This window comes from Nanorana parkeri, unplaced genomic scaffold (assembly GCF_000935625.1).
Source record: "Nanorana parkeri isolate BGI_ZX_2015 unplaced genomic scaffold, ASM93562v1 scaffold744, whole genome shotgun sequence".
Classification (NCBI taxonomy): Eukaryota; Metazoa; Chordata; class Amphibia; order Anura; family Dicroglossidae; genus Nanorana; species Nanorana parkeri.
Window position 1 is genome coordinate 561563 of NW_017307012.1, and position 11650 is coordinate 573212.

General features: G+C 43.7%; 1 protein-coding gene across 5 annotated transcripts in view; it reads right to left on the reverse strand.

The window, feature by feature from the left end:
- The window catches only part of RTN4 (reticulon 4), a 74195-nt gene that overhangs the window by 60289 nt on the left and 2256 nt on the right, over positions 1-11650 (reverse strand). For 2 of the 5 annotated variants that reach the window (XM_018564333.1, XM_018564330.1), the window contains exon 2: positions 1057-1092. The exons of the other annotated variants lie outside the window; for them this stretch is intronic. In XM_018564333.1, coding sequence (XP_018419835.1) covers positions 1057-1092 — 36 coding nt within the window. The remainder of the gene's footprint in view (positions 1-1056; positions 1093-11650) is intronic. 5 annotated transcript variants of the gene reach the window in all.

An 11650-nucleotide genomic window follows, 5' to 3' on the forward strand; every position in this document is an offset into this window, starting at 1 on the left:
GGGGGGGGAAGGGTTTCTCTTACCCAACCATTATAGTTTTGGATAGACTGATGAAGAGGTGGGTTTCTTATAGCCTTCTGTGACCTCACTGTAGAGATTCCCCCTCTCTTCTGTGAACCATATGAAATCGGGACACAAAGTGATGGGACATTTCGGGGTTGGAAAATCTTGCAGTTAAGGCACCCGTTTCGATGACAATTGTCTAAGAGCCCATTCACATACATAGCAGTGACCTGTGTTTTACTGCACCGGATCAAAGCAGGTCACCTGCAAGGACATATAGAAAACAATGGTCTTATGTGTCCCATTTACACAACATGGGTATTATGGGGCGGTGTGCTGCAATACAATGTAAACATACTGCATATTATGGCATCATGCAGGTTGCCACACAGTAGTGCACTGCTGTATGGGAACCTGAATGCAGTGTACACATTGTACCTCTACATAAAGTTTAACCCCCCCCCCCAAAAAAAAGTAAACAGTGACAACTCTGGCAGTGTGCGATACAATTCACACTGACGGAGCTACCACAACACACTAGCCCTTCTGCTAAAATGCACCTTTTTGTGGACAAGCTAGAGTAAACAGGTCCTTACAGGGGAATTCCCTTTACTTTTGGAAGATTTCCACTTGCTTCTGTTGTGCCTGAAGGACAGGAAGTAAAAGGGAAAATGTCCCCAACAGACAAACAATACACACACCAATCTGACAGAAGAAAAAGGGATACAGATTTTATTTACACAAAATTACTTGATTTGGTAGCATTGATAGGCACTCCAATGATTCATAGAATTATCTGTGACAAGGGGCACGAAGATTCAGGAGTCATTCTTTTATATATTATCATTTCTGGAGATTCTAAAATCAAATTAAATTAGTTAATACGGTAGGTAAAAACGTATTGGCTTAGTTTTACAAAATTGCACATTAGTATGCTTTATAAGATTGGATGTTCAATGATTATAAAACAATTGCACTATAATTACAAGAAGATTAGAAATCAGAGGGTTTAGATTGCTGGGATTTGTTTAGAACATCCAGGTTTTTAGTTACCTTCTGCTTGAAGAAACTGGGCTAAATATGAACGCCCTGTAAATAAAATAGAAGAGCCATGTCAGCCAGGATATGGTATAGAAAGGACCCCCAGCCCTCCCAACAATTCCACGTTTCACTATGGACCAACCCAGATCACATGCCTAGCTAATGTATAGAATGTCTGTGTATGTACACTGGAACCTGAAACCACAGATGTTATTTTAAACATGAATGTGAGAACTCAACCGTCAACGGTATGAAAATAGACACTGCTCCGCCGCTTTCACCAATCTCTATTCCACTAGACCAGAGAAATCCATATCGGCAAGATTCAAGTGACTTCCTGACTACACATAAATGTGATAATGAAAAGATCCCATTATTAAATACAAAGCTCATTTACACAGAATGTGTAACATGGGGGCATCAACACACTGTTTACCAACTGATGTCTATGGCACCGAACAGCGTCACTTGCCCTTTCCACTGGCCAAAGCAAGAGACTGGAGGAGACCAGGTGGAGGACCAAGTATGCCACTGGATCTCCCATTGTCCATTCAAAGAACACCTTGTATTCTGTCCAAATAATACAAGGCTTTTTGTGAATGGATGAGGGTAGAGGGAGCAGGTAAGCGACTGGAGCCCTTTATTGTCACAGCCGCATCTCAGGGCTAGTCCACACCAGAGGCAGTCCATTCATTTTGGCAGTTTCATCCAAAGTGCATCACAATGCTTTCCTATGGGATTGCTGGTGCTCCGTTCACCCCAGTGCAGTTGAGCAGACGCACACAGTTCTGGTGTGAACTAGCCTTCAACCCCGAAGAGACGAAAGTTTGGCGCTGCCTGTAATATCCAGCAGGTACAAATCAATTCATTCTAAATAGCTGATGGTACATTGTGCTGTAAATTATACATAGGAATACAAATCCCAGCAATACATTATACACTGTATGTATAATGTACTATTGCTGGGATTTGTTGTACTCTGGTGGTAACAAAACCCAGCAATAGTACATTATACAGCGCAATGCAGAATACCACCAGCTATAGAGGAATACAACAAATCCCAGCAATAGTACATAATAGCTGGCGGGATTCTGCATTGCGCTGTATAATGTACTATTGCTGGGTTTTGTAGTCCTCTATAGCTGGTGGTATTCAGCATTGCACCACTGTACAATGTATTATTGCTGGGATTTGTTGTACTCTTCTATAGCTGGTGATATTCTGCATTGCGCTGTATAGAGGACTACAAATCCCAGCAATAATCCATTATAAAGCGCAATGCGGAATACCACCAGCTATAGAAGAGTACAACAAATCCCAGCAATAATACATTATACAGCACAATGCAGAATGCCGCCAGCTATTATGTACTATTGCTGGGATTTGTTGTATTCCTCTATAGCTGGTGGCATTCTGCATTGTGCTGTATAATGTACTATTGCTGGGTTTTGTAGTCCTCTATAGCCGGTGCCATTTTGCATTGATTGCTGTATAATTTTACACTTTCCATTTCACTATATTGCACACCACACTATCTTTTTTTTCTTTTTTACTTCCACCGCTCCAAGCTTGCTACTGTGATGGACTACAACCTCAATACAAACTAGTAGTCCCATCACTGGAGCAATTTTTTAAACTTTATTTTATTGTTTATCCGATTAATCGAACCTAATAATCGGCTAACTAATCGATTTTGAAAATAATCGTTAGCTGCAGCTCTACTCCTAACCCCCAGCACATGTGCAGTGTTCTCCGACTCCGATCACCGTGGATGAGCTCAGCTTTGGAGAAGACTTCACACACCTTGTGATAATGGACCCCATGTATAAAAATGGCATAAATGCTTCGTTCAGGGTTACGAGATGGTGTTATAGACCGTATAGGTTATTTTTCTATACAGGTGAACACACCCTCCTAATGGAGTCAGCAGATTTCTGTATCCTCAGATTGGGTCAGAGCTTTTCTCTAAACTCTCATCTCACATGTCTCTACTCACCCATCACTATGACGGATGCCTCACTGACCTACAGGAATGTGTGGAAGGTGAGAGTAGATAAGCAAGGGCTAGCAATGAGAACATGCTAAACCTTTGCCGCATTAGAACTGCCCGGCATGCAAGGAAGAGTATACTGTTATACTTCTGGATGCCTGAACTCCAAACTTGCCCGCAGCATTCAGGTTTGTAAAAGTGAGTCACTTTAAAGTAGTATTAAACGTTCAAACTTTTTTTCAATAATAAATCCTAATCACACAATCCTAATTTTTGTAGTCCTCATGTTTCCAAACAGCTCCAACCCTCTCAACTTGGCTTCTCTGATTCCCTAAACTTCCTGTCTAGGACAAGGTCACAGCAGGGGGTGACTTGCCTTGCTGTGTGTTTGTGGAGACTCACAGCTTACTAGCACACACAAGGGTCTGGACCATAGTGCATTGCGTTTTTGCCGCAATCGGAATTTTAAAAACTTAAAATGGTCTTACAAGCGTTCCAGTGCGTTTTTGATGTGTTCCAGACCAGACAAACTAGGACAAGCAGTATTTGTCTGGTCTGGTACGGACTGCGCTGGTGGGAACAGAGGCCAGAAATAGCATAGGGATACATTGGGATGCATTTTGTGTCCAGAAACAGTCTGGTCTGGAGGTAATCGAGATGTGGTGTGAATGGGCTCTAAGGCCTTGTTCTCACCAAGCGTAGAGCATGTGCAGAGCAGTTACAGACCGGAGCAAAACTGCATCCAATGTATTCCAATGGTATTTTTAGCTCCAGTTCACATCGCAGCGTTCAGTTCCAGAGCAGGTAAGAAAAACTGCAGCAGGCCCTATTTTACCTGCTCTGGAACGCATCAAAAACACCTGGGAGCGCACTGAAAGCCCATTTTAAACTAAAACGGCCCGGAACGCATCAAAAACACGGCACAAGCCACTGCACTGCGTGTGCAGAAACCTGAGCAGATCTGCTCTGCATTTGGTGTGAACAAGGCCTAAAACAGGATATCAGGCCCAGTGCTGAGGGGACAAGCTGATTCTGAAGAAAAATAAAACTTTTAAACATCAAGGAGCAGCATCCACTGTGATTCCATCAGCATCTGAAATTGCTAAAAAAACCTTTTGACTTCATCACATCATGCTAACTACAATAATACAGAACTCCAGGCAAACAAACACACACTGACTTCAGTCTAGCTATGTTTTGATTACAAAATAATTTTACTATGCATAAATTACAATGCACACCCCTGACAATATAACATACTTTCAGGAAGGCAAATACAAATTTGGAATCACCATCCTGGCTATGCAGGGTCGGAGAGGTTTGAAAGCAACATGGCTGCCCCAACAAAACTAAACTTGTATTTCAACTGCGTCTTTAGCTGGACCATGCTTCAATTCGCTGAACTGACTGACCATGAATGTTTAGGATACACGTATATGAAAATATAAATGTCTCAATTATAATTATGCACACGAATAAAAAGGCAAGGTTTTACAAAGTTCAGCCAGTGTTAGTCATGTACATCAGTGAACCCTTTACTTGACAGCTCATTAGCTAAAACGTTTGCTTGGAAGAGGCATCAAAAGTAATTTGGTAAGATGCCATATACAGTTTCACATGAATAGGAAATGTTTCAAGTACTCCCCATGCTGCAGTGTGTGCAAAGTAATTATTTACTGAAAGCAAGAGGAGGCATTTTATTCCACGTCCTGAATCTGCCTGGCTGCCATATACTGGAATCAAGAGAGGACCAATCACTGTAGAATTCTAGAGAGCCCAATTTAAAAAGGTCATCAGTCCCTATAAAGAGAAGACTTGGATGCTGCAACAAGCAGATTTTACTAGTAGCCTTCTGTGCCATGCACCAGTCATTGTTACATTTAGTACTGGTGTGCAGTACAGCTCCATAAACCACACTGGGTGTAACTCTACATCTTAACATCCAAAAACTTATTTTTGTACAGCTCTGAGTGCATGGCACACTTTGCTGATCTATATTTAAGTATAACTGAAGCCAAAACTTTCTTTTTTTTTTGTTAGGGAAAGGTTAAACCCATCTGTGCCCATTGGGGAGATTTCCCTTCACATCCTGTTCTGTAGACACACCAGGTACTGACAGAAAATCTTTTCAAAGTGAGGAAAATGCCCTCTAAGTTGTCACTGGAACAATTGTCCCCTCAATTTTTGTTCTGGAAGCAACTCATAATTTTGGTTTCTCGCCTACATTCAGCCCCGGTGACAATGGTGATCAGGATAAAAATGGAGAGAGCGACTATCCACAACACCACAAACCGCAATAAAAACCTCTTTAGTCCGTCAAAAACACCAACTTTTGGTTTTAGGTGCATTTATTATTTTTATCCACCAATTTAATTTATTGCTACTACTAAATGGCTCATTACTAGTCCTGAAATGTTCTCTCTCCTGGATTGGACAGACTGGCTCCTGCACGATTCTCGTACGAGAATCGCGGAAAACCCCACGAGAATCGCGGAAAACCCCGCAAACGTACAAGAGCCGTGCAGTGTATGGAAGGCGTGCGACTGTTTCTACTGTACGGTCGCACGTCTTCTGTCGAACAAGCATGCTAGAAAACCCGCCGGGAATCTTACGATTATTGGCGAGTTAGTGGCCTGCTTGTTCGACAACTGGCGAATGGGCCGGTGTACGCACGCGCACACTGCCCGTTTGCAGTCATCAGATCTGCCTGTCCAAGATGGGCAGATCGTATGTTTTTTTTAAGTACTTTACAACCCTCGTAAGACTTTGGGTTGTAAAGTGTATGGCCACCTTTAGAATAGAAGTATGGTATGTATGGGTGTTTCTACATGCTCCAGCAGCGTGACCATACTATAGACAAAACGGGAAGGATTCCACCTTGTACACATAGGGAAACTTTAAGGCTGGGTTCACATCTGGGCGTTACTATAGGCGCGTTTTTAGCACGTTTTAGTTCAGTGAAACGCGTGTCCGACGCTTGTTTTTATACCTCACTGGTGGTATGATTTTTTTTTTTTTTTTTAACTTTCAAACTTCCCGCCGGTTCCGCCCCCCCCTGCGACGAGGACGCTCACAAGGGACGGAACCCGGAAGACGGCAGGGGCCGGAGGACACAACGGGGATCGCGGACAAGACCTACGCTGTATTCCGGGGTTACCGATTTGTTAACCCCGAGCCACACTCAGGAATACCAATGGATACGCGCAGAAATACGCCCTGTACTTGTTTGTGCGTAGGGCGTTTCAGCACGAAATACGCCCAGGTGGGAACCATGCCCATAGGAAATTATGGGATTTCACTTGCTGAGCGTTTTTCAGCGCTTCGATCAGCACTGAAAACCTCCCAGGTGTGAACCCAGCCTAAAGCTGGCCATACACCTTACAATTATCTGCAGATTTTCTGTGGTCAGATGGAAAAGGTGCAACAGATTCCTCCAGCTACACTTAACTGTGTGGATGGAGTAATCTCCACCTGAGCCAATCTGTTGCACTTTTTCCATCTGACCACAGAAAATCTGCAGATAATTGTAAGGCGTATGGGCACCTTTAGAGATACTGGGGAAGATGACATGGGATTACTCAAAAATTTTGGTTAGACAAACTGACAGGCCACCCGCACATGACTCAATATAGACCTCTCCTTCACAGAACATCGCACACATTGCAAAATGGATGCCTAAGGGCCTGTTCACACGACGTCCGTTTTGTGTGCTGACCGGCTCCGTACGCTGCTGCACTCAAAATGCATCCCAATGTATCCCTATGTGTTTTATGGGCTCCAGTTATCACGTGCGCAGTCAGTTCAGCTTACGCCAGAAAAAATACTGCATGTCACATTTTGTCCGGTCCGGAAACGCACGAACGCGCATGAAACGCAACGAAAATGCAACGAAAACGGAGCGCAGCTAAGGGGGGAAAAAAAGAAAAAATTGTATTCTTGCTCCACTTATTATGATGTCATCAACGTTGACAAAGAATTAACTGTCAGCATCCGGACCAAAAACGCGTCAAAAACGCACTGCATCAGCAGCTCCACGTCTGCTGATTAGCACCTGATCAGGACCTGATCTCATGTGAACAGGCCCTAAAGAGTGAATAGAGGAGTCTAGAGGTAGAGGGGGGAAAAAAAAGAGAAAAAGGTCAAGTATAGAAGCATACTGAAGACAGACATGTGTTCCACACCCTGCCAGGCCCGTGTGGCTTAGTCGGCACCCTCACGTATGGGAAAGCTGCTGTAGAGAACTCCAACACACGGCGAACATAAAATCAGTGCAGTTATTCCACTCCATACACTGCTCAGGAACCAGGAAATCCTTCTTTTTGTTTCTTGTGTAGATAAGAAATGGCAACATGGTAGCCAAGGAGACAGCTAGTACTTATGCATTGCAGCACTTGTCTCCTGGGTACAGTTCCACCAAGGGACTGCATGAAGTTTGCATATATTCTGAATGCCTACATGGATTTCATAAAACAGTCCAAATACTTGCTGGTGGGTTCGCAGGCCCTAATGAACGTTAATGTGCAATGGAAAGAGAGTTGGAAGCTCCTTCAGGAGTAGGGAGTGATGTGAATGTGTTCGCATTCTATAAAAAGAAAGCATATTATATAAAATGAATAAAATCAATAAGAGCGAGAAAAGGATTCCAGAGCCGGCAGGCAATTAAAAAGCTGCTACATGGGTATTACCTACAACACAGCATGACAAAACCCAGGGGGTCACATAACCAAAACGACCAAAAACAAGCCCTGGCACCCAAGAGTTTCAACCATTCCTCTTGAGCCAATGTCCGCTCCCGGAAGTGCCAGTTCTCTTGCTGTCATGATAATCCAGGGGCTTCAATACATTCCGATGTCCTGAAGCAAGCAGAGATTGGGAGTTCTCACTTAAAACAGAACTACAACCTCCTGTTCCTTGCATCCAAGGAAAGTGCCAACTTGGCCTCTATTTGGATTGCAGTTGCCATGGTGCTGCACATGTGATCAGCTAGAACACCAGCTATTTGAGGGCTTGAAAGTTCAGTTGAGAGCTGAAATAAGCACACTGGTCACTTTAACTGTCTTCCAATTAATTTTGGGGCATGTCAACTGTCATTGGAGAACTCTGGGAAGAACAGCGGTCCTGCAGCTGCTCCAGCAGTCTAAGAACCCGCAAGTCATCATGGCCAATACAGTGTGGACACGAGGATGCAGAGGGACAATACACTGCCAAAGGGGGAGCACGGCAGCAGGGACCAATGTAGCAGCCAGTCAGATCAGATGTTTGGGTATTTCTTTTCAATTTTAGCTCCCTAGAGAAAATGAGCACTTAACCCTTGCAGTGTAGGGGGTGGCCCCACTGCAGGTGTTAAGATTTAATTTTTTTCGTATGCCCAGCGTTCCACTTTAAATTGTTGGCTCTAGTTCTGCTTTAAAACAACGAAAGAAGGAGCGCTCCTTCTTTCGTTGTTTCACATTGTCTACAGGGTTCCTCTCCCTGATTTAGGAGCTCGCTCACCCACACCCGGTATTTAAAGTTATATATATATATATATAAGTTTTTTTTAAGAAAGTGCTTTTCAAGTTTTTTTAAAGCTATTTAAGGTTTTTCCATACTGTCCACACCTGTTGTGCGCTCGCCACTCCCATTGTTTTTATCTAGTTCTGCTTTAAACTGACTTTTTAAAGTGGCTCCAAAAACACTGAAGCCAAAAGACAGGTTCATCTAAAGCAGTGGTGGGCCAACTCTTGCACTCCAGCTGTGGTGAAACTACAAATACCATGATGCATCTGCCTCTGGGAGTCATGTCTGTGGCTGGGAGAATTTTGCAATGCCCCATGGGATTTGCATTTCCACACCAGCTGGAGGCACGGAGTTTGCCCACCCCGATCTAAAGTATATATAAACCAAAAAACAAAATATATTGCACCTTAGAAATCCTTAGCGGTGGTGGTTGAATTTGGGTTTTTTTAGGCTTTTTAACCCTTTATTCCCACCTGGTGATCCTGCAAACAGCACTCTTCCTGTCTCTGGGTGGCTATGTTAACTTGGCTCCTCCCAAGCCGGACTATATGTCTGCCTGTGTTCATCTTCATCCACCTCTGTGTTACAAATAAAGTATCAGGTTCTTTAGGCACTTTTTAATTCAGAAGCACAGACTTTTCTTCTGCTGGGTTGTATCCAGTAATGTGATCTGAAAGACCCATCCAGCTCTGCATGGAAACCACCTGAAAACCCCTACCAGCTCACTGAATGTCACATCTTTAGTACAAACCAGGCAAGGTAAAAAGGATTTTCACAATTTATAATAGGGGAAGTCAACCTTGGCATTCCAACTGTGGTGAAACTAAAAATCCCATCATGTCTCTTCTCTGGGAGTCATTCCTGTGCCTGTCAGTCTTGCAATGCCTCCTGGGATTTGTAGTTGCACAACAGCTGGAGGGCAGATGTTGCCTACCCCTGATTTACACTAATCCACATCAAATTACTGTGGGCCTGAGGTCATAGAAAATACATTGCACTTGTATGTTAAAAAGTATGCCACAATTTGCCCCTAGCAGAATGCTCTTCAAATACCAATAGACAGCTGACTGGCAGCTACAGGTAACAATCAGCCTCATACTTAGCCACATCTAAAGTTTAGGTGGCCATGCTAGCACACCCAACAAACTACAGTTTAGAAATCATAGGAGCTGGGTGGACAATTGTCTGATGAACAGTGACTGCAGCTAATCAGCTTGAATCACTGTTTGGGTATTTAGTCTGCTGCGGGTGCCAGGTGTCAGAATACAATAGCTGTCAGGGGAGAGTCCTCCATCCACCCTGTTGAGAATGGATGGAGGACGCTAGTGGTTTTCTCTCACTCAGACCACAGACTGAACAAGAGATCTATACACCTATGGCCACCTATACTAATCTTAACCACAACAAAAGACAACAAGCTAGGTAGGTTTCCTCAGATGGACCATTGTAAGTGAATATTCAGATCTGCTGACAGCAGTACACAGCACAGGCAGTGTGTGCCTGGAGAAGCAATAACCGATGTGTATTACTACATAGGTCTATATAAATTATAACCTATGACTCCGGATCCATTTTAACAGTCTACAAATAATGCAACGACAGAACAGGTCATTTATTAACCCAGACATCATGTTATGTCTCCGAAAAGAAAAGTGATGCTCTAGAATCCTCTAGACAAACAGAACTAGTCTGAGGAAGATAATGATTAAACCAGTGGCAGCAGCGTCATCTGATGGAAGGGATGGGGGAGCCTGACACCAGTCACACCCCCTGCAGCCAAGGCCTTTCCAGCAATGAATCAGGATTCTCTAAGCAGCTGGCACACATCAGACCCCACCCCGGCATCAAAAATGCTATTATGCACACTCACTGCCCACACTCCACCCATCGCAGACCTGTCATCAAAAAAAATAATGGTAAAAATGAGAGAGTGATCTGTCCTGGCGTTCAGCTTTGTACAGAACAAGGATGAATAGTCGGCATCTGTAAAGGAAATGACTTGCAGACGTGATGATGAACATCCAGAGAGCCGGGAGGTGGGCATGCAGCAAAACGTCCTTCCTATCCCATGGCCTACAGCAGATACTCGACACTTCAGTGGTAACCCTATAGCTGCTGACAAAGACCATCAGTGTGCCACGTGAGCTGCAGACTGCACAAACAGATGCATCTACCCTGTATACATGCACACGCCTAGAGCGTACATACATGTACTGGAATAGCTCATGTCCTGTGTACAATATATACATCTATCTCAATCAGCAAACTACAGCATAGGCTGGCGATGTAAGACAGGTATGACGAAGGAAGGGGTTCTCATTATAGAGCGCGTGGTCTAGCAACTAAAGGAGTAGTTTACTTATAGCGATGAGGCGGTAAAGCTGGCCGCACACAACGTTTAGTCGAGGGGCCCCCTTTATAGCCACCACACAGGCATGTGAGGAAGCACAACTTCCGCATTGAAACCGGGAATGACTAAGGATGACTAAATGAATGACAACAGCAGCTTGAGCGCAAACCAACGCTGCACTCCATATTATATAGACCTGTGCGGGGAGATATACACAGGCTGTGAATTCTGACCTCTCCCCAACCTTCTACTTGGTAGCGGTCATGCCGATCCGATGGCTTCAATACTTTCACACAATGACCTGAAACAAGCACGGAGATGAGATCTGACCTTCTTGCTCTGTATATGTAAGCCAGGCAGCTGAGTGACCAGCTTTTGCAGATGGGATCAGCAATGACGGCTCATTCATTTCTCTGTTTCCTTTACCACCATTTATAAACATGTATGGACTGATGAACTAGTCTGCACCAACCCCCCAGTCCTCCTTCCAGCAGTTTAATGATTTGCTTTAACCCCTTCATGACTGAGGCCCTTTTTTCCATTTTTGCACCCATGTTATATTCCACATTTTAGGCCTGAAAATGACGTAAAACCCCCCAACATTATATATTTTCTGAATGCCAAGACCCTATAGAATAAAATGGTGGTAGTTGAAAATTTTTATGTTGCGCAATATTAGCGCAACTCCTTATTAAACCCCAAAATTTAGTGACAAATTTAATTAAATGCCCCAAAACACAACAAATTACCCATTTTTTAAATGAAAT